This window comes from Carcharodon carcharias, chromosome 26, assembly GCF_017639515.1.
Source record: "Carcharodon carcharias isolate sCarCar2 chromosome 26, sCarCar2.pri, whole genome shotgun sequence".
NCBI classification, from domain to species: Eukaryota; Metazoa; Chordata; class Chondrichthyes; order Lamniformes; family Lamnidae; genus Carcharodon; species Carcharodon carcharias.
In genome coordinates, this window is record NC_054492.1 from 30,634,391 (window position 1) to 30,660,687 (window position 26,297).

Here is a 26,297-nt window from a genome sequence, read left to right on the forward strand (position 1 = left end):
AGACTTGAGCAAGTTGGGTGGAGTCAAATGTTCATTAGGACCACTTAGTGCTCTGCCTTTGTACACCAATAGAGAGTAATGTCTCCAAATTTTTCAGGGAGCACTACTTTGTTTAAATACCACACTCATTCCTTTCATCATTTTGTGCAATAAGACAACAGATTTCAGGCTCCACTGGACACAGCAACAATCGGATCTGTAGGTTTTTTCTTGATGGGTGCTCCAAGGGAGGCCAAATGGTCTTCTCAATTAAATGTTTCCTTATGATTGAAAGTCAGGAAAATGGCACACAATTGTCAATCCCAATCCCAATCAGGATAAGAGCCTTCTTCCCAATCCAAAATCATGGAATGGTTACAGCAAAGAAGGTAATTGGGGTCGTTGAGTCCGCACCAGCTCTCTGCAAGAGCAATTTAGCTAGTCCCATCCCCCTGTGCTAAACTACACCATTTATTTTGGTCCTTTTACCTAACTCTGAGAAGACAGGAAAGCAAAACACCCTTTAGTGCTTTGATAATGCCACTACAGCAACTTGCATTTATACAGCACACACTTTTAACTTAGTAAATCATCCCAAAGCACTTCAACGGAATGTTAGCAACCAAAATCTAACCCAAGCCACATAAGGAGATACAGGGAAGGTGAGCAAGATCTTGGTCAAAGCAGTAGGTTTTAAGGAGCATCTCAAAGAAGAGAGAGAGAAAAAAAGGGAGAGAGATGGAGACACTTAGGCAGAGAATTCCACAGCTTAGTGCTTTGGCAGCTGAAGGCACGACTGCCAATGGCGAAGCGATGAAAATCAGGGGTGTGCCAAGAGGCCAGAATTGGAGGACTGTAGAGATCCAAGGGCCTAGAATTATTGTGTTTTCAGAAGTAAGGAGGGGAGAGGCCATGGACAGATTGAAAACAAGGATAAAAATTATAAAACTGAGGCACTGGCGGACCAGAAGCCAATGCAGGTCAGCGAGCACATGATGATGGATGAACAGGACTTGCTGTGAGTCTGGGCAGACTGCCTTTCAAGGGCATATCATACTTCTTTACATCAGAAATTCTTTTTCCCTTTCACACTAACATCTAGCTATGATTTGCAGAGGGTCCACTTTTACGATTACCCGAGAGCCTCTGTGAAAAGCAAAAATTAATTTTGCACAGCTGTTTATCAGATTTCACTCCCTGCTATGATGCACAAGTTGCCCCTCAGTCCTCTCAAGGCTTCCACTAACAATCACAGGTTTACAATTTTAAACAGCTGCACAATAGCGACCCAGATTTCTTCATTCTTTAATCTACACCGCACATGGTTCAACTCCCACTTTCAGGCACAGTCACAGACAGATACGTAGTTTACATTATAGGCATGCACTTAAAACTTGTGTGTCGTTTCTCTCCCTCTCTAAAACAATCTTTGCCCATCTTCCCTCTGTTAATATTAATCAATATGATTTGTGGCTGTCAAGGGCTTTTGTTTTCATGGAGAAATGGGACGGAATCAAAGAATATGTGCCTCCTCCCAACTACATGGAAAAATCCATACACCAAATCTAAAATTGATGTATTCAGCCATGATAAAATCAGTTGTGGAATGTGAAAATACAACTATTCTAGGTAACAACAGATAAGAATGTACAAGATTTTACATGTTTGGATAAGATAGACAAAGAAAAACTGTTCCCATTGGCTAACAGTACAAGGGCTAGAGGACATAGATTTAAGGTTTTGGGCAAGAGGTGCAGAGGGAATGTGAGGAAGAACTTTTTTTTTTAAACACAGCAAATGATAATGGCCTGGAACTCACTGCCCATGAGGGTGGTGGAAGTGGAGACAATCAATGATTTCCAAAGGAAATGGGATGGGCATCTGAAGGAAATGAACCTGCAGGGTTATAGAGATCAAGAGAGACAGTGGGACTGATTGGCTTGCTCCAAGGAGAGCTGCCATTGCCTAGATAGCCCAAATGGCCTTCTTCAGTGCCATAAATGACTCTATGATTCCATAACTTGTTCCATCAATGTAAAACAGTGGCCTTCGCTATAGTTATTTTTGTCCCTCCCAAGCTGTTGACTTAAAATATGTCACCCATCTCCCTCACTCCAGTTTCGATTCCTGACAGAAACAATTTTACATTATTGCAGTGTAAGTACTCCTGACACACAAGTCTGGAAAATAGAAACTTGCCAGCTTCCACACAACATATCAATGGCTGGGACTTCAACAGCACCGCATCTTCCCTCACCCCGCACCTCCTCAACTCCTGACCACCCCAGTTAACCTTTCTAAACGCATTGAACTGCTTCAGACAGTCAGCTGTAATGCAGAATCACAGGGAGCACTGGACCAGCTAACTGTCTGATGGCAATCAAGCAACAATTTTTCACCTCCCACCCCACCACCAGTTTAATTTTACTCTTATCTTGTAACTTAATTCTGCTCTCCAATGGACTCACTTGAGGGTGACTTGGATCTCAGCACTTCCCCATTTTCCAAGACAGTACAGTATATCATTGCCAGTGACTCACTCGCAAAACTCACTGGCTGTGAAGTATTGCCTTTGTATGGATTGGCCCCATTCATTGTACTGCGATGCTTCACAACGAAATCAAATCAGCACGCCTGATCGGCAGCCAAGCATACTGAGCAGTCATTTTTTAAAAATGTTTCTATATATTCAGAAGTACTGAGCCTTGTTTTTGTCTTCCTCTTGACCCAAGTCACTTGCAATAGGCTGCTGTTCCCCTGGTCCCATCGATTTTTGCATCTGCATCACTGAATTCTGGTCAGGGATTGGTCTCCAGACCGCCATCTGGGGATTCCTACAGATCAAAGGCACGTAAGGGTATAAATGCCATAAGGTTCCAAGTTTGATTCTGAGTTTATATTAAGTTAGGAGAACTTAACCAGAGTAGCAAGATGGATACTACAACTGTCTGCTGAACAACATTTACTCAGCACTTTGAGTGGAGAATCATGACCCACAATGATTCACAGAAGCACAGCCAGACAAATAATTAACACCAAGCCACAAAAGGGATATAAAAACTTGCTTAAAGAGGCAGGTTTTAAGCAGGATCTTATGAAGAGGACATAAAGGCAGAAAGGTTTGGGAGGAATTCCAGCGCTTGGGGCCTACAGGGTTGAAGGCACAGCTGCCAATAGTGGAATAAAGGGAAGGGAGAATGCGCAAATGTCCAGATGTGAGGGAGAAATGCAGAGTTCTTGAAAGGCTGTAAGACGTTGCAGGGATACACAGGACAGTCAGCCTATTCAAAACGAACACCAGGGTGAGAATTTTACATTTGAGCCACTGGGGAGCAGGAAGCCAATCATAAACTAACTGAAAGGCTGCATGGCCTAGTTAGTTCTGCTTATGTCCCTATGCGTGCAGGAATCTTGGCACTGATGAGCTTAAGGGCAGCAGAGTTTTGGATGAGCTGAAATCTATGCAGGGTGGAGGATGGAAAATCAGCCAGGAAAACAGTGGAAGACTCAATTCTGAAGGCGAGAAAAGAAACCACATTTTTTTCAGCAACCCTCATCTTGGCTTCTTTCCAAATTACAATGGAGTTCAAAAGCAACTCAATAGTAATAGGTAGGGAGCTACAAGCCAAAAAACAAATCAGAAAGTGCAATCTTGTTTTTCGCCCATAAGTTGCTATGTCACAAATACCTCTGATTGCATTACTGCCTTCAAAGACCAGAAATTGAACTGGACCAAAAGCAGGTTAGAGGCTGGGAATTCTGCAGAGAGTAACTCACTTCCTGACTCTCCAAAGCCTGTCCACCATCTACAAGACACAAGTCAGAAGTGTGATGGATTACTCTCCACTTGCCTGGATGAGTGAGGTTCCAACAACACTGAAGCTCAACACCATCCAGGGCAAAGCAGCCCGCTTGATTGGCACCCCATCCACCATCATCGACATCCACTCCCTCCAGCACCAACTCAGAGTGGCAGCAGTGTCTACCATCCAGAAGATGCACTGCAGCAGCTCACCAAGGCTCCATGGACAGCACCTTCCAAACCCACGACCTCTACCACCTAGAAGGACAAGGGTAGCAGATACATGGGAATACCACCAAGTTCCCCTGCAAGCCATACACCGTCCTGACTTGGAACTATGTCGCCAGTCCTTCACTGTCGCTGGGTCAAAATCCTGGAACACTCTTCCTAACAGCACTGTGGGTGCACCTACACCACATGGACTGCAGCGGTTCAAGAAGGCAGCTCATCACCACCTTCTCAAGGGCAATTAGGGATGGGCAATAAGTGCTGGCCTAGCCAGCGATGCCTACGTCCCTTGAGAGAACAAAAAAGAACTGTTTAATAGCACAGCAGATGCTTATCATTCACCATGGGTTTTGGTGGCAAGTTAAAAACCACATCGTATTGTAGAGAAAGTTGGTGAGCACAAAATACAAATACTGCAAACAATTAAAGGAATATTCAACTGTTGATCCTGGCACCGTTTAACTGGACTTAAACTGCGTTGAGAGTGCTTGTGGAAACTGTAAACACCAGGACTGATTTCAATACTAATATTTAGTGTTGGTAGTTTGTTAAGTCAAGCCCATATCCCTTAACTAAGATCAGGAAGATAAGAAAACTTTAGAATTTGGGGTGGGGGGCGGAATGATGAGGGTGGAAGGAAAAGGCCTTTCCTCAGCCTTAACGAGCCTATTATGTTTACTTTGGGGCTGCCACTGCTCACAAAAGACCTGCATGTTGGGAGCCAGTGGCAGCTGCACAGTACAAAAGTGGCTTTTATGTACTTCTGAGGAATGAAGCCATCCACCACACAGCCCACAATACCCTCACCAGACTCTCAATGCATTGGCACCAAAGCTTTTTATAGGCATCAAAAAATAAATAAAGCACAAGTACCAATCAATACCTACAGCATTTGTTTAATGCTTCTATGGTGTGGTCATAGCTACCACATGGACTTCTGCAGTTCAAGACAGCTCATTACCACCTTAAGGGCAATTAGGGATGGGCAACAAATGCTGACTGAACCAACAATGCTCACATCCCACAAAAGAATTAAAAAAATTATACCCATGCATCAAATGCCTGTGATTACATCACCATGATGACCTCATCTTCAGACCCAGCTTTGTCTCTCTTCCCCAACCCATTTTTCGATAGGTATTTAGAACACTGTATCCACCAGCAATGGCACAATTATCTTCCCATCAATGTCAAGTCATATTGAACTTGTCAATATCTCCTGCTCAGGTAAACAAATGTTTTTACGTTTTGGGAGCTGCTGCCAGTTGGCAGCTTCAAGTCTTCTTCACAAAAATATAAATGTTTACCAAGACCTGTGCTGGAACATTATAGCACACTGAATTTTACATCACAGCCATTTCTACCTACCCCTGCACCACCTCATCATCCCCACCATGCCCCAGCCCCCACCCTCACCAGTACCAGTCTTCACTCTAGCATCCAAGCCAACATTCTTCCCTTAGCCAACACCACCAAAAACAGGTCATCTGATCATTCATCCACTGTTTGTGGCATCTTACTGCATACAAGTTGATTACTACATTTGCTTACAGGACAACAGTGACAACACAGGAACAGCTGCAAAGTGTTTTGGCAGATGTGGAGTATGTAATTAAGCAACGTATAAGTGCGACTTCTTTCCTCCTTGTTATGTACACCTCAAAATGTTCTCTCCAGCCACAACCCAAGTTTGGGAAGTGACAAACTGGGCTGGGTGATGGTATTCTTTTGGTTCAAATGACAGTGGAATCAGAAAAGAATCAGACAGCACAGAAGGAGTTCATTCAGCTAATCGTGTCTTGTGCTGGCACTCCGAAAGAGGAATCTGATTCGAGTCACACTCACCCGCACTTTCCTCATAACCTTGCAAATCTTTTTCTTTCAAGTATATATCCAATTGTTGTGGATTCAACCAATGGATATTGTGGATCTAAGCAACAAAAGGCAGAGAGTTGGGATAAGGGGGGCATTTTCAGGATGACAACCTGTAACTAGTGGAGTGCCACAGGGATTGGTGCTGAGGCCACAATTATTTACTATATATATTAATGACTTGGATGAGGGAAGTGAATATACTATCACCAAGTTTGCAGATGACACAAAAATAGGTCGGAAGGCAAGTGGTGAGGAAGACACAAAGAGTCTTCAGAGGGGTATAGACCGATTAAGCAAGTGGGCAAAAATTTGACAGATGGAATATAATGTGGGAAAATGTGAGGTTATGCACTTTGGCGGGAAGAATAGAGGAGCTGAATATTATTTAAATGCAGAAAGCTACTGCACAGAGGGATTTGGGAGTCCTTGTGTATGAATCATAAAAAGCTAGCATACAAGTTCAGCAGGTAATAGGGAAGGCAAATGGAATGTTGGCCTTTATTTCAAAGGGAATGGAGTACAAAAATTGGGAAGTCTTGCAAAAACTATACAAGGCACTAGTTAGACCACACCTAGAATACTGTGAACAGTTTTGGTCCCCATATCTAAGGAAAGATATACTGGCATTGGAGGCAGTCCAGAGAATGTTCACTAGGTTGATCCTGGGTATGGAGGGATTTTCTTATGAGGAGAGGTTGAGTAGGTTGGGCCTATACTCATTGGAGTTTAGAAGAATGAGAGGCAATCTTATTGAAACATAAGATTCTTAGGGGGCTTAACAGGATAGATGCTGAAGCTAAAAGCAAAAAACTGCGGATGCTGGAAATCCAAAACAAAAATAAAAATACCTGGAAAAACTCAGCTGGTCTGGCAGCATCTGCGGAGAGGAACACAATTAACGTTTCGAGTCCATATGACTCTTCAACAGAGCTAAGTAAAAATAGAAAAGAGGTGAAATATAAGCTGGTTTAAGGGGTGGGTGGGACAGGTAGAGCTGGATAGATCACTGGCCCTCTATCTAGCTCTACCTGTCCCACCACCCCTAACCCCCATCCCCCAAACCAGCTTATATTTCACCTCTTTTCTATTTTTACTTAGTTCTGTTGAAGAGTCATACGGAATTGAAACTTTAACTGTGCTCCTCTCCGCAGATGCTGCTAGACCTGCTGAGTTTTTCCAGGTATTTTTATTTTTGTTTTAGATGCTGAAGCTGTTTACCCTTGTGAGATAATCTAGGACCAGAGGGCATGAGCTCAGAGTAAGGGGTTGCCCATTCAAGACAGAGATGAGGAGGAATTTCTTCTCTCAGAGGGTAGTGAATCTGTGGAATTCTCTCTGCAGAGGGCTGTAAAGGCTGGGTCATTAAGTATATTGAAGGCTGAGATAGACAGATTTTTAAGCAGTAAGGGAATCAAGGGTAGTGGGGAAAAGGCAGGAAAGTGGAGTTGAGGTTTATCAGATCAGCCATGATCCCATTGAATGGCGGAGCAGACTCGATGGGCTGAATGGCCTACTCCTGCTCCTATGTCTTACAGTCTTATGCTCTTAATTCTCATTTCTAACATTTATTGCAGCCTCCATTGTATTTTGCTTAAACCTCTAGAGGAAAACCTCATTTGTCATGCCAGAAATAAGTTATTCAGGCATCCACAAGCAGGGTCAATGAAATTAGCTGGGAAGGTAGAAAGGCAGACTAATGGCCATCAGTAAAAATTTTTAAAAAATGAATGCTGGAAATCTGAAATAACAGAAAGCACAAAGATCAATTTGCATCTGGAAGAGAGAGATAGGTCAACACCCTTCATTAGAATTGTTCTGGCAGAAGGGTACCACCCTGAAATGCTAGCCACCTTCCTCTCTAAAGCAATTCCACCTGCTGTGCCTTTCCAGCATTGTTGTTTTTAACAGCCATTAGCAGTGTTTAGCAGGCTGCTGTGTCTAGAGGGACAGCACTCAAGAGCCTCTCTAATGGACAGCCTTGCGTGGCTCAACTTAATAAAGAAATCTCTGCTGTAAGACTCAAAAAACAGCAAATAAACAAGAGGAAGTCACAAGACAGATATATTCACATGGTGGTGGTGACAGATAACATAACAGCCCACAAGAGCACAAACAAAAGCCATTTGGGTTAGGTTATCTGAAACTCAGGATTAGAATACTTTCAATTTGGCTTTTTAAAGCTCCAACGGAATCTAAATGTAGGACATAATTTTCTGTAAACGCTCAGTGAATTATGACAAACCTACGCTGCCCAATAAAAAGGCAGAGGCACGTGAATGAGGAGTTGGGGCCGAGACACAAGGATTGTTCCAGAATTTGAAGCAAGGGTTCAAGGGGGAAATAACTTGCGCCAAAAATAATTGAGGGGAAAGGAGCGCACAGACATCTCCTTCACCATGTGTTCGCTCCACAGAATATGCTGCAAAACACTGGCGACTGAGCTTGAGCTAGTTAAACTCTATCCTATTACACAGCATTCCAAAATTCTGACTTATTTTTAAATGAAAACTGAAAACAACTCTTACCTTAACCACAATAAATAAAGGGACTGCTATTTCCAATCAACAGTGCCACTGGTTTATTATAACTGAGGTGAAAATCCATTTTTATTAGCTGGGTTCCAGGATTTTTAACTGGTGATTTTGGGGAACTGAAGAAAAGGTGTCATACTTGACTTGAAACATTAACTCTGTTCCTCTCTCCACAGATGCTGCCAGCCCTGCTGAGTGTTTCCAGCACTTTGTTTTTATGTGGGGGAACTCATCAATTCTCTCTGATAGCAGATCAGTGGCCATGGACATGTGTCATGGTGGGGGATGGGAGAGGAATTCTGTTCAACAATAGCTTGGATCTATATAGCACTTTTAAGCTAGTGAAATGAGTCAAAGCACTTCAAAAGAGCATAAACAAGACAAAAATTGGCTCCAAGCCAAAGAAGGAGACATTGGACAGGTAACCAAGTGCTTGGTCAACGAGGTGGGTTTTAGAGTATCTTAAATGAGAAAGAGGTAGAATTGTTTAGGGGGGGGAATTCCAGAGCTTAGGGCCTAAACAGCTAAAGGCACGGCCGCCAATGGCAGGTCAAAGGAATTCATGGATTCACAAAAGGCCAGAGTCAGTGGTACACAGAGTTTTTGAAGGGCTGGAGGAATTTACAGAAATGGGGAGGTGCAAAGACCATGGAATGACTGGAACACAAAGAAGACAATTTTAAAATTGAGGCATTAATGGACCAGAAGCCAATGTAAGTCAGGGAGAGGGAGGATCATGAATGGATGGGACTTGGTGCCAGTTCAGAAACATTTCCAGAGTAAGCAAAATGATGCAGTGACTCACTGAGCCACGCTCCCAGTTAAATGCGATGCATGCTTTTCTTGATTTTAGAAGCACTTTTACAAAGAACCGCGCCAAATCCAGTACACAGATTTGAATATATCAATTGAAACAAAAGTATTAAATGAAGGGTTAGGAATTTGGGAACTCTGTGACTTTGGTGCTCTGGGGTGTGTTGGGGCGAGGCAGCAGCGAAGTAAATCAGGCACACCCAAGGTTGAAGCTGGCTACAATACAATCTTCACTTGTGATTAATGCACTTGGCTGAGATTCCAGGGGGTGAACAGCACCCATTTGAAGCACAGCCACAAGAGTTTAACCTGAAATCAGTACAATTAATAAGATGAGGAAAAGAGAGATCCAAGGGCACAGCTATGCTGATGTTTGAATGGTGCAAGTACAGGTGGAAAAAACAAATGGGATTCTGGGTTTTAGACAGAGAAATTGATCACAAATGTGAGGTTGGTCATGATGAATTTAACATGTCATTGTTTAAGCCCCAATCAGATCTGGACACTTCATGGTAGGAAGGCTGACACTGTCCTCGCAAGTGTATATCAAAAATTTACTCGAGTGATAATAGAAATGAGAGGCTATAGCTAAGAAAAGTTCACAAAGAGAAAGGCTTTTTTCACGGAACAGAGAAGGTTAAGGGGAAATTTAATTTAGGTTTTCAATTTTAATGATTTTGAATGGATAATTAGTAAAGGTTTTCCTCAATTGATTGAAAAAAAAATCATTAACAAGGTTGCATTGACATATGAATACACTAGAAAAATGAAAAGGGAAATTAGAAGATTTCCCCCAACCACAGAGTCATTGGTATACAAAATGTATTATTGCACATGGCCCTGGAGGCAGAGATCATAAGGCAATTTAAAACAAAATGAAAAACAGAGAATGTAAAAGTACATGAAGAATGAGGACGGAAATGGGATTTCAGTAAGAAAGCCCCAGTTGAAGAGTAAAATACTTTTCCTACTGTAATTGAATGAATTAGCAGCTTCAAGACAAAGCACAGAAAATAGGGAAAGAAATTGGAGGAAAACAAAAATATGAAAGGCTATAATTAGAGAGCCAGAAAAATACTGGTTTCTGTCTGCCACTGACTGTACTGGTTGTAAAGGGAGGCATGCAATGCGTTGGGTTAATGGCTGTGCTGACAAGAGGAGAAAGCCACAATGAAGGAAGTGAGCAATTAGGCTGGAGTAATAGCCTAGCTATTTTCAGAGAAACTTCTATTTTTTGCAGTTTACAGGTCCCTTCCATTTAACTTGCCGTTTTTGAAGGAAAGGAAGGTTCTGCTTGTAAGAATAAAAGAAGGACCTTTCATTTATATAGCACCTTTCAAGGCCTCTGGATGTCTCGAGCATTTCACAGCCAATAAAATCCTCTGAAGCACAGTCATTGCTGTAAGGTAGGAGTCAAGGCTGCAAATTTGGACACAGCATGTTCCCACAAACAGTTATATGATAATGAGCAGATTACCTTTTTTCTGTGATGTTGACTGAGGGATAAATATTGGGCAGGACACCAAGTATAACTCCCTTCCTCATCTTCAAAATAGGGGGACCTTTTACATTCACCCAGGGGGGCCAGACGCATTCTCGGTTTAACATCTCATTTGAAAGATGTCACCCTCCGACAATTCAGCACTCCCTCAGTACTACGCTGGACTGCCAACTTTGATTTCGGTCCTCAAGCCTCCGGAGTGGTACTTGAACCCACAAACTTCTGGCTCAGAGGTGAGAGTGCTCACACTGAGCCCCAGCTGACACAATAGAGCACACAACAATATAATACAATAGCAGAAATACTTAAAATTGAAGCAAATTTCAGAAAATACAAAGAAGCGTTCATAGGAGCATATCAAGTAATCAGCCCGTTATGCCACATTAGAGAAACTGGGAGACACAAAAGGCAAACAACTGAACTTGCATCATGTCCACAGGACACTACAGCATTTCACAACCAATGAACTGCTTCTGAAACGTAATCACTGCTGCAACCGTGGCAATTTAAATAATTTAATTTAAATATATAAAGATCCCACAGAGCAGCAAAGACATCAATAACCAGATAACCTGCTCTGCTGAAAACCTGTGATAGAAACAGGAATTATTGGAAAGGCACAACAGATCAATCACACAACCAATCGTTTGAATTCCTTTGTCAATTCTGATTAAGTGCTTTTTGCTCAAAATGTTAACCTGTCCTTTTTCTCTTTATAGACGCTAACGGATTTCCAGCATATTCTGTTTTTGACTAACTTTTTTTTATAAAATCTGATAATCCTTGAACTCTGCACCCAACTATGACTCATTGACTTAAGAAAAGGCGGGGTTTGGATAGGGTCATTTCTCGATTCACATTTTAAAAAAAGAAACCAAAACAGATCAAAAGCCTGTTTCTAAATGTTACAAATTCAATACATTTCAAGAAAGTACCACCTCAAGTTTAGAATGAGGTGAATAAACCACAAGCGTTCCATCCTTCGACATGTTGCTGCGTTGTAACCCGCTTCCACTGGCAGAAAGCTGCCAAGGCTGGAAGTTGAAACAAAAACAAGTAAAATAACTGTACGTGAAGCACTTTTAGACATCCCAAAGACACCTGGTAACATCCTATATGAATACAGCTCTTCTTTTTAATAAAACAGCCTTCCCCATCTTCAGAACTATTTTGAAACTTATCCTGTTAGGCTTGCCTTCAGTCCTTTTTCTCTTTCCTATCCCCCACACCTACCACAGATTTCTCTTGTGTCGTGCTCAGGGGTGCTCTTTCAGAGGAATACCACTGACACACAAATTATTTCCAGTGCTTTTTGTTCTGAAATCCAACTTCCATAATTGAAACATACTGAGGGAAGTTAATGTACGATACCGAAGCAAATTTACAAGGCAGTTTATGAGCAACTTATCCACAACAGCATGCACGCCCTTGGCAATCCATTAATCCTCCATTCATACGGAATTCATTTTAATGGGAGTTGTACTTTGTAGCAGATATCACTTCCTAGGCCAACCGGTAGAGGCTCAGAGTACTCAAATGTAACAGAACATATATTTACAGCTGTTTCCACTCAAAATATGACTGAAGCTGGACTTATAAGATGCAGACTTATGGAAGGCAGCAGGACAGAACAACTCTCACCCCAAGATGTAGTAGAACAGACTAATTCATAGCTGGCTTGACCTTTTCTGCCCCTTCCATAATTCTCCATGTCTGTTGGGGCAAACAGAGTAATATAGTTCAAACCTTGAAACAGGAAGTTTACTCCAATTGTCAGGCTTAAGTGCTGTCATTAAACACATCAGAATGATTTCTACCTTAGAGCTGAGGGTTAAGAGTGGAAAAGTTCTGCCTTCAGTTACTATAGGTGGATAAGTTATATAACAGGTTTTGGAAAGCTCAAAGTGCTTTCTGTTTAAAAGCAAGGCCAATGTACAAAATACACATCACAGGCAATCACTTTTCAAGCCTGCACTATCAGACAATCAAGATTCATAACGCAAGGAATAAGCACAATGTACATTTAGTTATCTAAGCAATTAAAAAAACATATTTAAATGAATATGCAAATATCAATTGACCTATATTGGTTCCCAGTGGCCAATTTTAAAATTGCCACCAAAAATTTGAAAACCCTCTACAGCGCCATCCTTACCTATCTCTTAACCTCCTTCTGTCCTGCTACCATCTGAGTTCTCTGCACTCCTCCAATTTTACTCACACCACAACTGGTGGCCATGCCGACAACTGGCGGCCATGCCTACAGTTGGCTAGACCCTAGGTACTTGAATTCACTCCCTCAACAAATCTTTGGAGGTGATAATGTTCCCATACTAAGCAACAACACAGCCACATCTGGAGTGCTGAGAGTAATTCTGAGCATGGCACTAGAGTAGAGATATCCAAGAGTTAGAGGTGGTGCAAACGAAGGGAAATCAAACTGCATGAAGAGGAGAGCCTGAAGATCCTGGCGCTTCTATTTTTAAAAAAAGCTGGTTATGGTATATATTTTTCAAACATTCAAGAATTTGAAGGGCATGGATAAACTGAACCCCAGTAAAATGGGGTTGCCACAAACTTAAGAACCAGAAGACATCAACTCAAGCCTACAAGAGCCCACAAGTGGGGCACAGACAGTACAGGGTTAATTACACAAAAGAATGCTGCATGTGAAGTAAACAGAACAGGGAAGCAGACAGTAAAAATCCTACTGTTGTCTAACCTCAGACAAACAGCCCCTTACTGCACCAGTATGACCTGTCAATTTCCCACAATAATTAGTACAGTTTTGCTGTCACTCGGTGCCAAATGGAAACCAATTCTGAATTACATGAACTCATTTCACATTGGGCGCTTGCAGCCAGTGGACAAGGGAAAGGTTTCCATCCCATCAGATGAGCCTGAATTTGATCCCAGATCCAAGAGATTTTAGTAAACAGACAATCTATATGCTTTAGCAAATTACCAAGTCCAATGAAGAACAGCATAGAATTCCTCACTTAAAGGGCGTTTTGCACAACAGTAAAGCACTTACCAAGAAATCTGCATTATCCAAAATTTAAAAAAAACAAACCGCTCAAGGTTAACGTCAAAAGAATAGAAAAAGTTACATTAAGTGCAACGTTTACTCCCTAGCTTTGACTGGGATTTACCTGGCTTAACTAATTCAACAACTTGGTATAAAAAAACTACAAGACAATGTTAGAATATATTTGTTTTTTAAAACTCCCCAAAATATGTATTTGTAGGAGAATTTTTTAATGTTTTATGAAAAGATGCAAAATAGCCAAAGATGCATCTTGTGGCCTGTACTGTGTGAGTGCTCCCTTTACTTTGTTCACCATCCACTATTCATGAACCTCCCAATTCTAAACATTTCTGCTGTAGATTATGTGAACAGTCCGCCAATCCCAGACCCCCACCACATCAAATCAAAAGATACCAGAGATAACCAGGAATAGAGATAACCAGAAGTCACATTATCACAATTTTCCCTTCCTTTTGCATGTTAAGCACCACAGCATCCACTTGGAATGGGATAATATTCCACAATGATGTGAAGCAGCAATGTAAATTGGAACATATATAATCGCCAAACGCTAGAATACATTTGTCAGTAATATGCAGCACAGTATTTTCTGATATGGTTCATCCTTTAATCTTCAGTTGAGGATTGGAGGCCACAGAGTGTCAACAGGGTTGTACAAGTCTCATCTCTCATAGGCTGCAAGTCAAAATCATGTCTTCAGATGACTGCTTGAAGTTGACAAATCATTACTTTCACTTTGCCCGTTTCTTGATTTTGCACCAACTTGTCCATCCAAAATAGCTATCACTGATATTACCATGCAGAAGAAAGCCATTAAGCTCATCACACCTGTGCCACTGCTAAACCTTCAATTGGTACGATCTACTCTTAACAAATTTACCTGCCCTTTCCATGTGATCTTTCATATTGTTCCTGATCAAATGTTAACCCAATTTCCTTTTAAATGATGTTATGATCTCTGCTTTGAAGTCATTTGTATAAAGCATGCCAATGCCCTCCATGTGGAACAATTTCTTCCCCTTCTCTCTCTGCTCTTCTAATGACATTCGAGACCCTATGGCCTCTAAGTGCTTTACTAAGCAGCACAAAACATCTTTATTTATTCTCTCAAAAGCACTTGTAAGCTTGAAAATCACATTACTGTAAAGATGGAGGCAGCAGAACAGTAACTATCATCTGCAGTTACACAATTTGAGATTGTTGAAAATCTAAATGACAAGTCCTACAACTTAAATGAGGAATTATCACATCACAGTCTGAGAGAAGGGTAAGGGAACAGACAAAAACTGTGATTCACTTTTCACAAAGTTTGCCTAAATTTGTAGCAATGGCCCCCCTATAATTGCACACATGCACATGAAGACTAATCATTCTTAAAGACTTCTTCCTTAAGATACAATTGCCCAACAACAGGCCTCAGATGCCCAGTCATTAATTGTTCAGCTCTATTTGCTACCCTTGTGCAACAATTATTTGGGCACCCCAAGGGACAGAGGGACCAAATTTCCCAGGCACTGCTAATAATTAAAAAAAAACAAAATGTGAGTACATTCACTGCTGGCATGCTTTCCATTAGATGGATTCCTTTACAGTGCTATTTGAATGATCAGAATCTTTATGAATAGGTCTAAAGCTAGTGCTTTAGCCTAATAACTAGTACAATACTCTTCATCGAGAAGGTGAATAGAAGAACCAAAAAAATAACAGGAATAGGTTATACAGCCGCCTGAGCCTGCTCCACCATTCAAGAGGAACATGGTAGATATTCTTAACTCCACTTTCCCGCCTGATCACCACACCTCTCATTTTCTTTAGTGCCTAAACCATCAATCTCAAGCCTGAATACACTCAATGACTGAGCATCTACAGCCCTCTATAGAGTCAAAAATTCCAGAGATTCATAACCCACTGTGTGAAGAAATTTCTCCTCATCACAGTCCTAAATAGCTGACCCTTCACCCTGAAACTATGCTCCTTTGTTCTAGACTCTCTAAACAGCCTTTGACCATTAGTCATGAAAACTGCAGCACTCCCCAATTTCTTAAAGAAGCAAGGTGTCAACTTCTGACCCCCACGGTTCCCAGACTGGATTCGCATTGTGTGATGAACTGGCTGATGTCAGCCAGAACAGTGATGGTGCTACAAACATCACTGACACCCATGGGTTAGGATGGGCAAATAAACCAGAATTATTGCTCTTTATTCATTGCGTGAAGTATTTGAAAATGTTCCAACTGCTCCCTCCCACTAGTACCGTCTATAGTTTCTCAATATATGTTGATCTGAGACCAAGGACTTGTGAAAATACTTCACAATGGCAGAAGGAAAGTGTACCTACACACAGTAGTATCACGTGAATTATTTTGAAAAGGGAAGAGAAGGAAGAATGCTAGTTTAAAGATTGACACTGGTGCAAAATAAACTTACTCAACGGAAGATCACCAGTCAGATGATGTTTTTCTTCCAAATGCCACGAAAACCTGAAAAAGATGAAAGTAAAAAAAAAAATTAGCAGAACTAGTATAAAGACTTAAGTTCTATCCTGCCAGAGAACGTGGGGTAGGAGGAGACTGTGGAAGTTCTGGGAACAAAAAAAAATTTGAAAAAATACAAAGCTTTTTTATTTAAACATTGAGGATTTTGAGTTGATTCTAAGCTTCAAGGCCATGGAATTGGTTTGAACAAGCTCAGTGTATTATAGAAGGCACACTTACATCATATAGGAGCGCAGCCAAACGAAGAATCCCAGTCTATTTTCAGGTGCAGCTGGCAGAGGGAGTGTAGGCAACCCCCATCGCTTAACCAGATAACGATACAAAAGAAAATATGGGTCTACAATTGCGCCTTTGGGAGAAGGGAAAATTCTACTAACGCAAACAGGAGCGACCAATACCACATTTAGACCTGTTAAAAAAAGCACAGTTCAAAACCCCCCCCCCACCAAGCACTTTATGCACAACATGCACGGCCTCATCGTTTTCCGCCAATGTGCCTCTTGCACAAAGTTAGAGATTCAAAGGATTTTTGTTTCTCGCAGTGACTGATGTGTAGAATCTACTCTGTCAGTGCATTGGTGCTAACTGACTGAACTCTTGTGAAAACACAGCCTCTGCCAAGAAAATGGGACTGAAGGTTATAGTTAAATTTAGAAATTTACAAAGCACTTGTGACGTTAAGTTCATGGCAAAGATACGTAGAGGAAATTTTTTCATCTGGCTTAAATCACCTTCCTCTGAAATTGTTGGAGACTGTGGCTAACTAACTGTGCCAGGTGTATTGGAAAGAACAAGCTCGATGTACTAAATGAATTTTTCCTCAATCCATATTTCATGGTCTGTTCTTAACTGAACTAGCAGCTTAATTGGAAGAACCCCTGTTTCTTTAAAATGCTGTTCTCGGGTTATGGGCAACTGGTAATGTCACATTTACAACATAGTGACTTGATTGGCCAGTAGGTCACTTCAGGAGAGCAACAACAGCTTATATTTATATAGCACCTTTAACATACTAAAAGGTCCCAAGGTGCTTGGCCACATAAGGAAATATTGAGTCAGGTGGCCAAAGGCATGGTCGAAGAGGTAGGTTTTAAGAAGTGGCTTAAAGGAGAAAAGTGAGATAGGTGGAGAGGTGTAAGGAGGATTTTCCAGAGCTTACAGTCTAGGCAACACTTCTTCTTAGGCAGTCCCTCGGGATGACTTGCTTCCACTCCGGTTTGATAGATTCTGAAATGGCTGATAAGTCCAATGCATGATCTGCAGACTCTGTCACATGCGTGCAGATGGTACATGCACAGTTGGGTAGATGGATTATTTAGAGATTTGTGCAATTAAAGGCCACCAATGGTGGAGTGACTAAAATCAGGGATGCTCAAGAGGCTAGAATTAGAGGAGTGCAGATATCTCAGAGCGCGGTGGGACTGGAGGAGATTAAAGAGATAGAGAAGGGTGAGGTCATGGAAGGATTTGAAAACAAGGATGAGAATTTTAAAATGTTATCTATGTCTTAACCTGTGTAAAATGCTACCCAACATGGGAACCTTTAAAAAGGTGCTTGGTGTAGGCAAGTTTTGAAATTTAAATTAAGACCTATCGACTTCAATCTAAATTTTTAGATGTTGCTTGACTGGGAGCCAGCAAGCACAGGGGTGATAGGTGCATGAGACTTGGGGCAAGTTAAAACACAGGCAGAGTTTTGGATGACCTCTAGTTTTTGGAAGGTAGAATTTAGGAGACCAATCAGGTGTGTGCAGGAATAGTCAAGTCCAGAGGTAAATCTCGAGCATCAGAAGCCAATCACTCAGTGAGAAACTAGAGTCCTACGTAAGCACGTGGGGTAGGATTCTGCAGGACATTTAAGAACCAGTTTGGATTTTAACAATCTGGCAGCTTTTCTGCAAGATTGCTAGATTTATTGAATTCAATTTCAAAACTTGCCGACACCACCACACAATTTTTGTAAATGGTTCTCACATTAGGCAACACTTTACACATGTTAATACATAGATACTTGCATTTATATAGCATTTTTCACTTAATCTCAGGATGCCTCAAAATACTTTACAGCCAATAAATTACTTATACAGTAGTCGCTGCTGCAATGTAGGGAAGCATGACAGCCAATTTGTACAAAGCAAGCTCCCACAAATAACACAAGACGAGATAATGTACTTTTCAATGTTCATCAAGGGCTAAATTTTGGCCAGGACAATGGGGAGAACTCCCCTGCTCCGCTTCGAAGTAATACCATGGCATCTTCTACAGCTACCCGAGGGGGCAGATGGTGCACGATTTAACATTTCACCCAAAAGGAGTCACATCAGACAGTGCAGCACTGAGGTGTTGGTCTAGATTACATCCTTGGATCTCTGGATTGAGATTTGACCCCGCAATCTTCTGATCACAGATGAGTACACTATCACTGAACCAAAGCTGGGAGGAAATTAGAAAAAGACTAACAAATTTTAAATGTGACCAAAACACATTAATCATGGGCATGGTTAACTAACACTGGATGCAGTAAATGGAGTATATTTATCTAAATCTGTAAGTGATTTTATAGGCAAAAGTAACAATACAACAAAACAAAATAGCAAAACATTAAATACAAACCAGTAGAACATTACAATTAGAGCAAATGTGTCACAAGGTTGTCATAACATAAGCAAATCAAGGATAAAGTTTACTTGCTGAAAGTTCCCAATTTGCTTTATACAACAGAGAGATGAACTGCAATAATTGGAGTGCAATAAAACACAATGACAGGGTAAAGATTTTCAGATTAGACTGCCCTTTTCTGTACTCTCCAGGATTAATGACCCAATTTGAAAAAAAATCATGGTTAGGATATGAAAACAATCACCACTGGATCCTTTATTCCAATGATTTTGGCTAAAATTACTAGTTTTGACAATGTCAAGTTGGAGTTATTAGCAAGATCTTTTCTCTGCTCATCCCAACAACAGAAATGTCAAAAGTAGGGGTGGCACAGGAGTAAATTCCTCACATTTCCAATGCCCATCCCATTTACAATGGAGATACAGACACACATTGTTTAAAACAAAGGGTAGAAGGATAAACCTGGCAATTACAGGTCAGTCGTTTAAAGTCGGTCGTGGGGAGGCTTTTATAAACAATAATCTGCTAGAGAATTAACAGCCGCTTGGACAAGTTTGGATTATTAAAAAGGAATTTACTACCACAGGTTTGTTAAGGAAAAATAGTGATTGATTAACTTGATTGAGTTTTTTTTTCGAAGAGATAACAGGCAGGGTGGATGATGGCAGTGTAGTTGACGTTTATATGGACTTTCAAACGACGATTACATAAGTACCACTATAAGGCTTGTTCGCAAAATTGAAGCTCATGCAATAAAAAAGAACAGTGGTAACATGGATACAAAATTGGATAAGAGATAAAAGAAAATAGAAAGTTGCAGTAAATGATTGTTCCAGTGGACTCGAGGGAGGTAAGCAGTGTTGTTCTCCAGAGTTCTGTACTGGGACCAATGCAATTTTTGGCATCCATTAATGATTTTGACTTGGTGTACAGTTAAACTTCAAAATTTTCAGGCACATTCAAAATAAAACTAAGAAACATAATAAACAGTGAGGAAGGCAGTAATGAACTTCAAGGGGACTGGGTGCAATGGACGGACACATGGCAGATGAAATTCAATGCAGGAAACTGCGAGCTAAAACATCTTGTGGGGAAGAATGTGGGGACACAAGAAAAGCTATACAGTGGAATTTTAAAGCAGGTGCAAAAATAGTGAGATCTGAGGATAATTGTGCACAAATCTTTGACAAAGCAGTTATTAAAACATATATGATCCTAGATTTTATAAATATAGACACAGCGTACAAGAGCCAGGAAGTTATCTTAAACTTACATAAAACACTAATTTGACCCCAGCCAAAATGCTGTCCAGTTCTGGTACTGTGCATTAGAAAGATGTGAAAACTTGAGGGAGTACAAAGGGGATTTGCTAGAATGGTTCTATCAATGAGGATTGACGGGAGTAGCTGTGTATGTTCTCCTTAGAGCAGAAAAGGCTAAGGAGAGATTCAATAGAGAAGTTTAAGAATCATGAAGCATTTCAATACAGAAAGCAAGGAGAAAAACTGTTTTCAATAGCTGAAAGGCCAATAACCAGAGGGCACAGATTTAAGGTGATTGGCAAAGGAATCAGAGGCGACATGTGGAAAAATATTTTTTAGGGGATGAGTGATTGGAATGTGTTGCTTTATAACATGGTTGAAACAGATTTAATCATAATTTGAAAAGGGAATTGGGCCAATACTTGAAGTAGAAAAATTGCAAGTGTGTAGGTAAAGAACAGGAAGTAGGACAAACTGGAATGATAAAAACAAAAAAACTGCGGATGCTGGAAATCCAAAACAAAAACAGAATTAACTGGAAAAACTCAGCAGGTCTGGCAGCATCGGCGGAGAAGAAAAGAGTTGACGTTTCGAGTCCTCATAACCCTTCGACAGAACTTGAGTTCGAGTCCAAGAAAGAGTTGAAATATAAGCTGGTTTAAGGTGTGTGTGTGGGGGGCGGAGAGATAGAGAGAGAGAGAGAGGTGGAGGGGGGGTGGTGTGTGGTTGTAGGGACAAACAAGCAGTGATAGAAGCAGATCATCAAAAGATGTCAACGACAATAGTACAATAGAACACATAGGTGTTAAAGTTAAAGTTGGTGATATTATCTAAACGAATGTGCTAATTAAGAATGGATGGTAGGGCACTCAAGGTATAGCTCTAGTGGGGGGTTTTTTTCTTTATTATTTTTTTTAAATAATGGAAATAGGTGGGAAAAGGAAAATCTTTATAATTTATTGGAAAAAAAAGGAAGGGGGAAACAGAAAGGGGGTGGGGATGGGGGAGGGAGCTCACGATCTAAAATTCAATATTCAATCCGGAAGGCTGTAAAGTGCCTAGTCGGAAGATGAGGTGTTGTTCCTCCAGGTTGCGTTGGGCTTCACTGGAACAATGCAGCAAGCCAAGGACAGACGTGTGGGCAAGAGAGCAGGGTGGAGTGTTAAAATGGCAAACGACAGGGAGGTTTGGGTCATTCTTGCGGACAGACCGCAGGTGTTCTGCAAAGCGGTCGCCCAGTTTACGTTTGGTCTCTCCAATGTAGAGGAGACCACATTGGGAGCAACGAATGCAGTAGGCTAAGTTGGGGGAAATGCAAGTGAAATGCTGCTTCACTTGAAAGGAGTGTTTGGGTCCTTGGACGGTGAGGAGAGAGGAAGTGAAGGGGCAGGTGTTGCATCTTTTGCGTGGGCATGGGGTGGTGCCATAGGAGGGGGTTGAGGAGTAGGGGGTGATGGAGGAGTGGACCAGGGTGTCCCGGAGGGAACGATCCCTACCGAATGCCGATAAGGGGGGTGAAGGGAAGATGTGTTTGGTGGTGGCATCATGCTGGAGTTGGCGGAAATGGCGGAGGATGATCCTTTGAATGCGGAGGCTGGTGCGGTGATAAGTGAGGACAAGGGGGACCCTATCATGTTTCTGGGAGGGAGGAGAAGGCGTGAGGGCGGATGCGCGGGAGATGGGCCGGACAAGGTTGAGGGCCCTGTCAACGACCGTGGGTGGAAAACCTCGGTTAAGGAAGAAGGAGGACATGTCAGAGGAACTGTTTTTGAATGTAGCATCATCGGAACAGATGCGACGGAGGCGAAGGAACTGAGAGAATGGGATAGAGTCCTTACAGGAAGCGGGGTGTGAGGAGCTGTAGTCAAGATAGCTGTGGGAGTCGGTGGGTTTGTAATGGATATTGGTGGACAGTCTATCACCAGAGATTGAGACAGAGAGGTCAAGGAAGGGAAGGGAAGTGTCAGAGATGGACCACGTGAAAATGATGGAGGGGTGGAGATTGGAAGCAAAATTAATACATTTTTCCAAGTCCCGACGAGAGCATGAAGCGGCACCGAAGTAATCATCGATGTACCGGAGAAAGAGTTGTGGAAGGGGGCCGGAGTAGGACTGCAACAAGGAATGTTCCACATACCCCATAAAGAGACAGGCATAGCTGGGGCCCATGCGGGTACCCATAGCCACACCTTTTATTTGGAGGAAGTGAGAGGAGTTGAAGGAGAAATTGTTCAGCGTGAGAACAAGTTCAGCCAGATGGAAGAGAGTAGCGGTGGATGGGGATTGTTCGGGCCTCTGTTCGAGGAAGAAGCTAAGGGCCCTCAGACCATCCTGGTGGGGGATGGAGGTGTAGAGGGATTGGACGTCCATGGTGAAGAGGAAGCGGTTGGGGCCAGGGAACTGGAAATTGTTGATGTGACGTAAGGTGTCAGAGGAATCACGGATGTAGGTGGGAAGGGACTGGACAAGGGGAGAGAGAAGGGAGTCAAGATAACGAGAAATGAGTTCTGCGGGGCAGGAGCAAGCTGAGACGATCGGTCTACCGGGGCAGTTCTGTTTGTGGATTTTGGGTAGGAGATAGAAGCGGGCCGTCCAAGGTTGGGCGACTATCAGGTTGGAAGCTGTGGGAGGGAGATCCCCAGAGGAGATGAGGTCAGTGACAGTCCTGGAAACAATGGCTTGATGTTCAGTGGTGGAGTCATGGTCCAGGGAGAGGTAGGAGGAAGTGTCTGTGAGTTGACGCTCAGCCTCCGCGAGATAGAGGTCAGTGCGCCAGACAACAACAGCACCACCCTTGTCAGCGGGTTTGATGACAATGTCAGGGTTGGACCTGAGAGAATGGAGTGCAGTAAGTTCAGAGAGAGACAGGTTAGAATGGGTGAGAGGAGCAGAGAAATTGACACGACTAATGTCGCGCCGACAGTTCTCAATGAAAAGATCGAGAGAAGGTAAGAATCCAGAGGGAGGGGTCCAGGTGGAGGGAGAATATTGGAGATGGGTAAAAGGATCCGTTGAACTGGGAGAGGACTCCTGCCCAAAGAAGTGAGCCCGGAGACGAAGACGGCGGAAGAAGAGTTCAGTATCATGCCGAGCCCGAAATTCATTGAGGTGAGGGCGTAAGGGTATGAAACTAAGTCCTTTGCTGAGCACTGAACGTTCAGCATCGGAGAGGGGAAGGTCAGGGGGTATAGTGAATACACGGCTGGGGTTGGGATTGGAAGAAAGGGTGGGGACGGAGGGATAGGCAGGGGTGGAGGGTCCTAGATGGGTGTTGGTGTCGATGAGTTGTTGGAGCTTGCGTTCCTTAGCACTTGAGAGAAAGAGAAAAAGTTTCTTGTTGAGGCGTCGGATGAGCCGAAGAATAAAATGAAACTGGGGGCACGCGCAGCTTTGAAAAAGGGTACGGCGGTGCTGCTGGAGGGAGAGGTCGAGTGTGTTCATATGGCGGCGCATGGCATTGAGTGTGGATTTCAGAATGTGATGGGAACAGCAGTCCGAGAAACGTTTTATGTCCCGGAGATACCTGTAATCCTGGGTGGGTTCGAAACATGAGGGGTGGAATTTCAGTTGAAATCCACGTGGGGTAAGTCGGAGATGGAGACAGTCACTGAGAAAGGAGATATGGCTGTGAAAGGGGGTTTTAGTAAACACCTTGTCAAACACCAGGAGGGAAATGGAAAGCAAGGAAGGTGAGCAAGACAACAGAGAGATACGGAAATCTTGTCGCAGAGAGGGACAGAACTTCTTCAAGGAGGTAGGCATTTCTTGAAGAGCAGTGGCAGTCAATTAAACACAGAGATAAAAACAAAAAAACTGCGGATGCTGGAAATCCAAAACATGTTCTGCATAAGAGCTGGTGAAAACTCAAAGGGCTGAATTGCCTCTTTCAATGTTATACTATTCTAAGATTCTACATACTGGAGTCCATTTAATCTACATAAAATTTTGTGGGTGTGTGTGATATTGCAACCTCACTCCACCTTGAGGAATCTTCTCCAGCAGCACATCCCTATTCCCGATGCTGCATTACTGCTCATCTCCTGCTCCTTGATCGATGGATTGACTCGTCTACATGTCCTACTACCTTCCTGCTATCTTCAAAAGTCCCTCATCTTCTAGTGTCTCTTGGCCTCAGTCCCTCAAATTCATTTTCTCCTTCCTTGATGTCCATCGTTTCCCACCTTGCAAAGCATTCCAAAACCTCTCTATGGGTGTGGTGTTATAGATAAAATACAGTTCTCATTAGCAAACTCCAAAGTTCTAATTCAACAACTCAACAATTGGAGCATCGTTGGGTTTGGTGGCCAGCAAAATTAACCCGAGTGGCAAACCTAATAAAACAGAACAATGTTCCCTTGACAGCACTGTGCAACCCTATTACAATTCTATTGATGACACAACTATCTGCTGGAAATTCCCCGAGCAGAAGAAACTCAAGTAGCAATTCTTCTGGTTCTTCAACTTTTCCCAGCCAAGCAGGGTTACAACAACCTGCAATTACATAACTTACATAAAGAGGAAAAAAAAATCACAAGGTACTTCAAGTGAAGTGGAGTGTATGAAGAAGAGGAGGCAGATAAAGAGCCATGGTATAAAGGTTAGGAGCAGAAACTGAAAGCTTGGTTTTTCGGAAGGATTTTTAAATTTGACAGAGAAGTGGAGAAGCAGAGATCTTCAAGGAAAGAGATCCAGGCAGTATAGTCAAGTTAGATAAAAGGCCTGACTTCAATGGCAGGATGAAAGGGTACATAGAACACATACAAAAAGGTCACAGTATGCATACTCAGAATATTTTTGGGATGCAAGGCTGGAGGAGGCTGCAGAAATAGCTTGGGACAAGGGACAATGGAAGGACTTTTTGCTTTTAATTTATTCTTTCACTGAACGTGGGCATCATTGGCAAGGTCAGCATTTTTTGCTCACCCTTAATGGCCAGTGGACTGTGTGGCTTGCCACACCATTTAAGAGGGCAGTTAAGAGTCAAACACATTGATGTGGCTCTGGGGTCACATGTAGGCCAGACTGGGTAGAGATGGCAGATTTCCTTCCCTAAAGGACATTAGTGAACCATATGGGTTTTTACAACAATTGACAATGGTTTCACGGTCACCATTACAGATGACTAGCTCTTTAATTCCAGATAATTAATTTAATTCAAATTTAGCTAGTTGCCATGGTGGAATTTGAACCCATGTCCCCAGAACATTAGCCCGGGCCTCCAGATTACTCGCCCAATGACATCACCATCTCCCCCTAAGGGAAATTTCTAAGGTTTCGAGAACTTGAAGGTGAGAATTTTTAAGTCAAATGTATTGGGGGAGACAATCAAGCTGACAAGAGGAATGGAGGAGTGGGGATTAGTATGGGGCTGAAAATTGTCATCAGGAGGGAAAGGCCAGGAAAATTTAGAGCTGTACAATTATTTAAATCTTCAAAACAATATTAGTGTAGTTATGTAATATCATCCACACCACCAGTCTGTAGAACCGCACCTCCTCCACACCCCAAATTCATTACGCAGATGAATTCCACAAAAAGAAGGAACAATAGATAAACCAGAGGCACAGACAAGGGCAATGAGGGATGGGCAATAAATGCTGTCCTAGCCAGTGACATGCATATCCCATGAAGGAATTTATTTAAAATTCTTACTAACAGGCCTCAGGTAATCTGTATAACAGCAGCCAGGTGAGATAACAGTGTCTGTCTTCAGAAACATCATTTCTCTTTTCTAACAGGAAGCTTCCGCTTCTGGAGTTGTTTATGGAAATCTTCCTTTGGCTAGGTCCATCACCTCTCCCTCATTTATCTTAGTGCTACCTTCAGTGACAACGCCATACGCCAAGTGCAATATAGGTTTACAAAACTGACACTGAATTCATCTTAAATTTCATTTGTGAATAAGTAAAAGGTCTTGCTTTCTAAACACCCGTATTTCATCCAAAATTGTAATCATGGCTGCTGTAGACACTGAGAATACCCCATTTTGGAAGTTTTGGAAGAGGAGTTTTCACCACAAGCTCCTGTTCATTGTTAGAACAGGAAAAATTGGTTTTGCGTCTAACTTGGCTTTTGCAGCTGACTTCCTTCAAACTGATGGCATGACAATTTCCTTTACCTACAGTAAGGGTCCTAGATGAAAT

The 26,297-nt window shown here is 42.2% G+C and overlaps 1 protein-coding gene across 7 annotated transcripts in view; it reads right to left on the minus strand.

Moving 5' to 3' along the window:
- The window catches only part of LOC121270011 (A-kinase anchor protein 13-like), a 394,374-nt gene that overhangs the window by 341,683 nt on the left and 26,394 nt on the right, over positions 1-26,297 (minus strand). For 4 of the 7 annotated variants that reach the window (XM_041175280.1, XM_041175274.1, XM_041175273.1 and 1 more), the window contains exons 1-2: positions 16,493-16,533; positions 16,206-16,258 (exon numbers count right to left, since the gene is read on the minus strand). The exons of 1 other annotated variant lie outside the window; for it this stretch is intronic. In XM_041175280.1, the coding sequence (XP_041031214.1) occupies positions 16,206-16,258; positions 16,493-16,497 (58 nt within the window). In that variant the 5' untranslated portion in view covers positions 16,498-16,533. Of the gene's footprint in view, positions 1-16,205; positions 16,259-16,492; positions 16,534-26,297 lie in introns of those variants that run through there. 2 more of the 7 variants (XM_041175275.1, XM_041175276.1) reach the window with 1 other exon arrangement.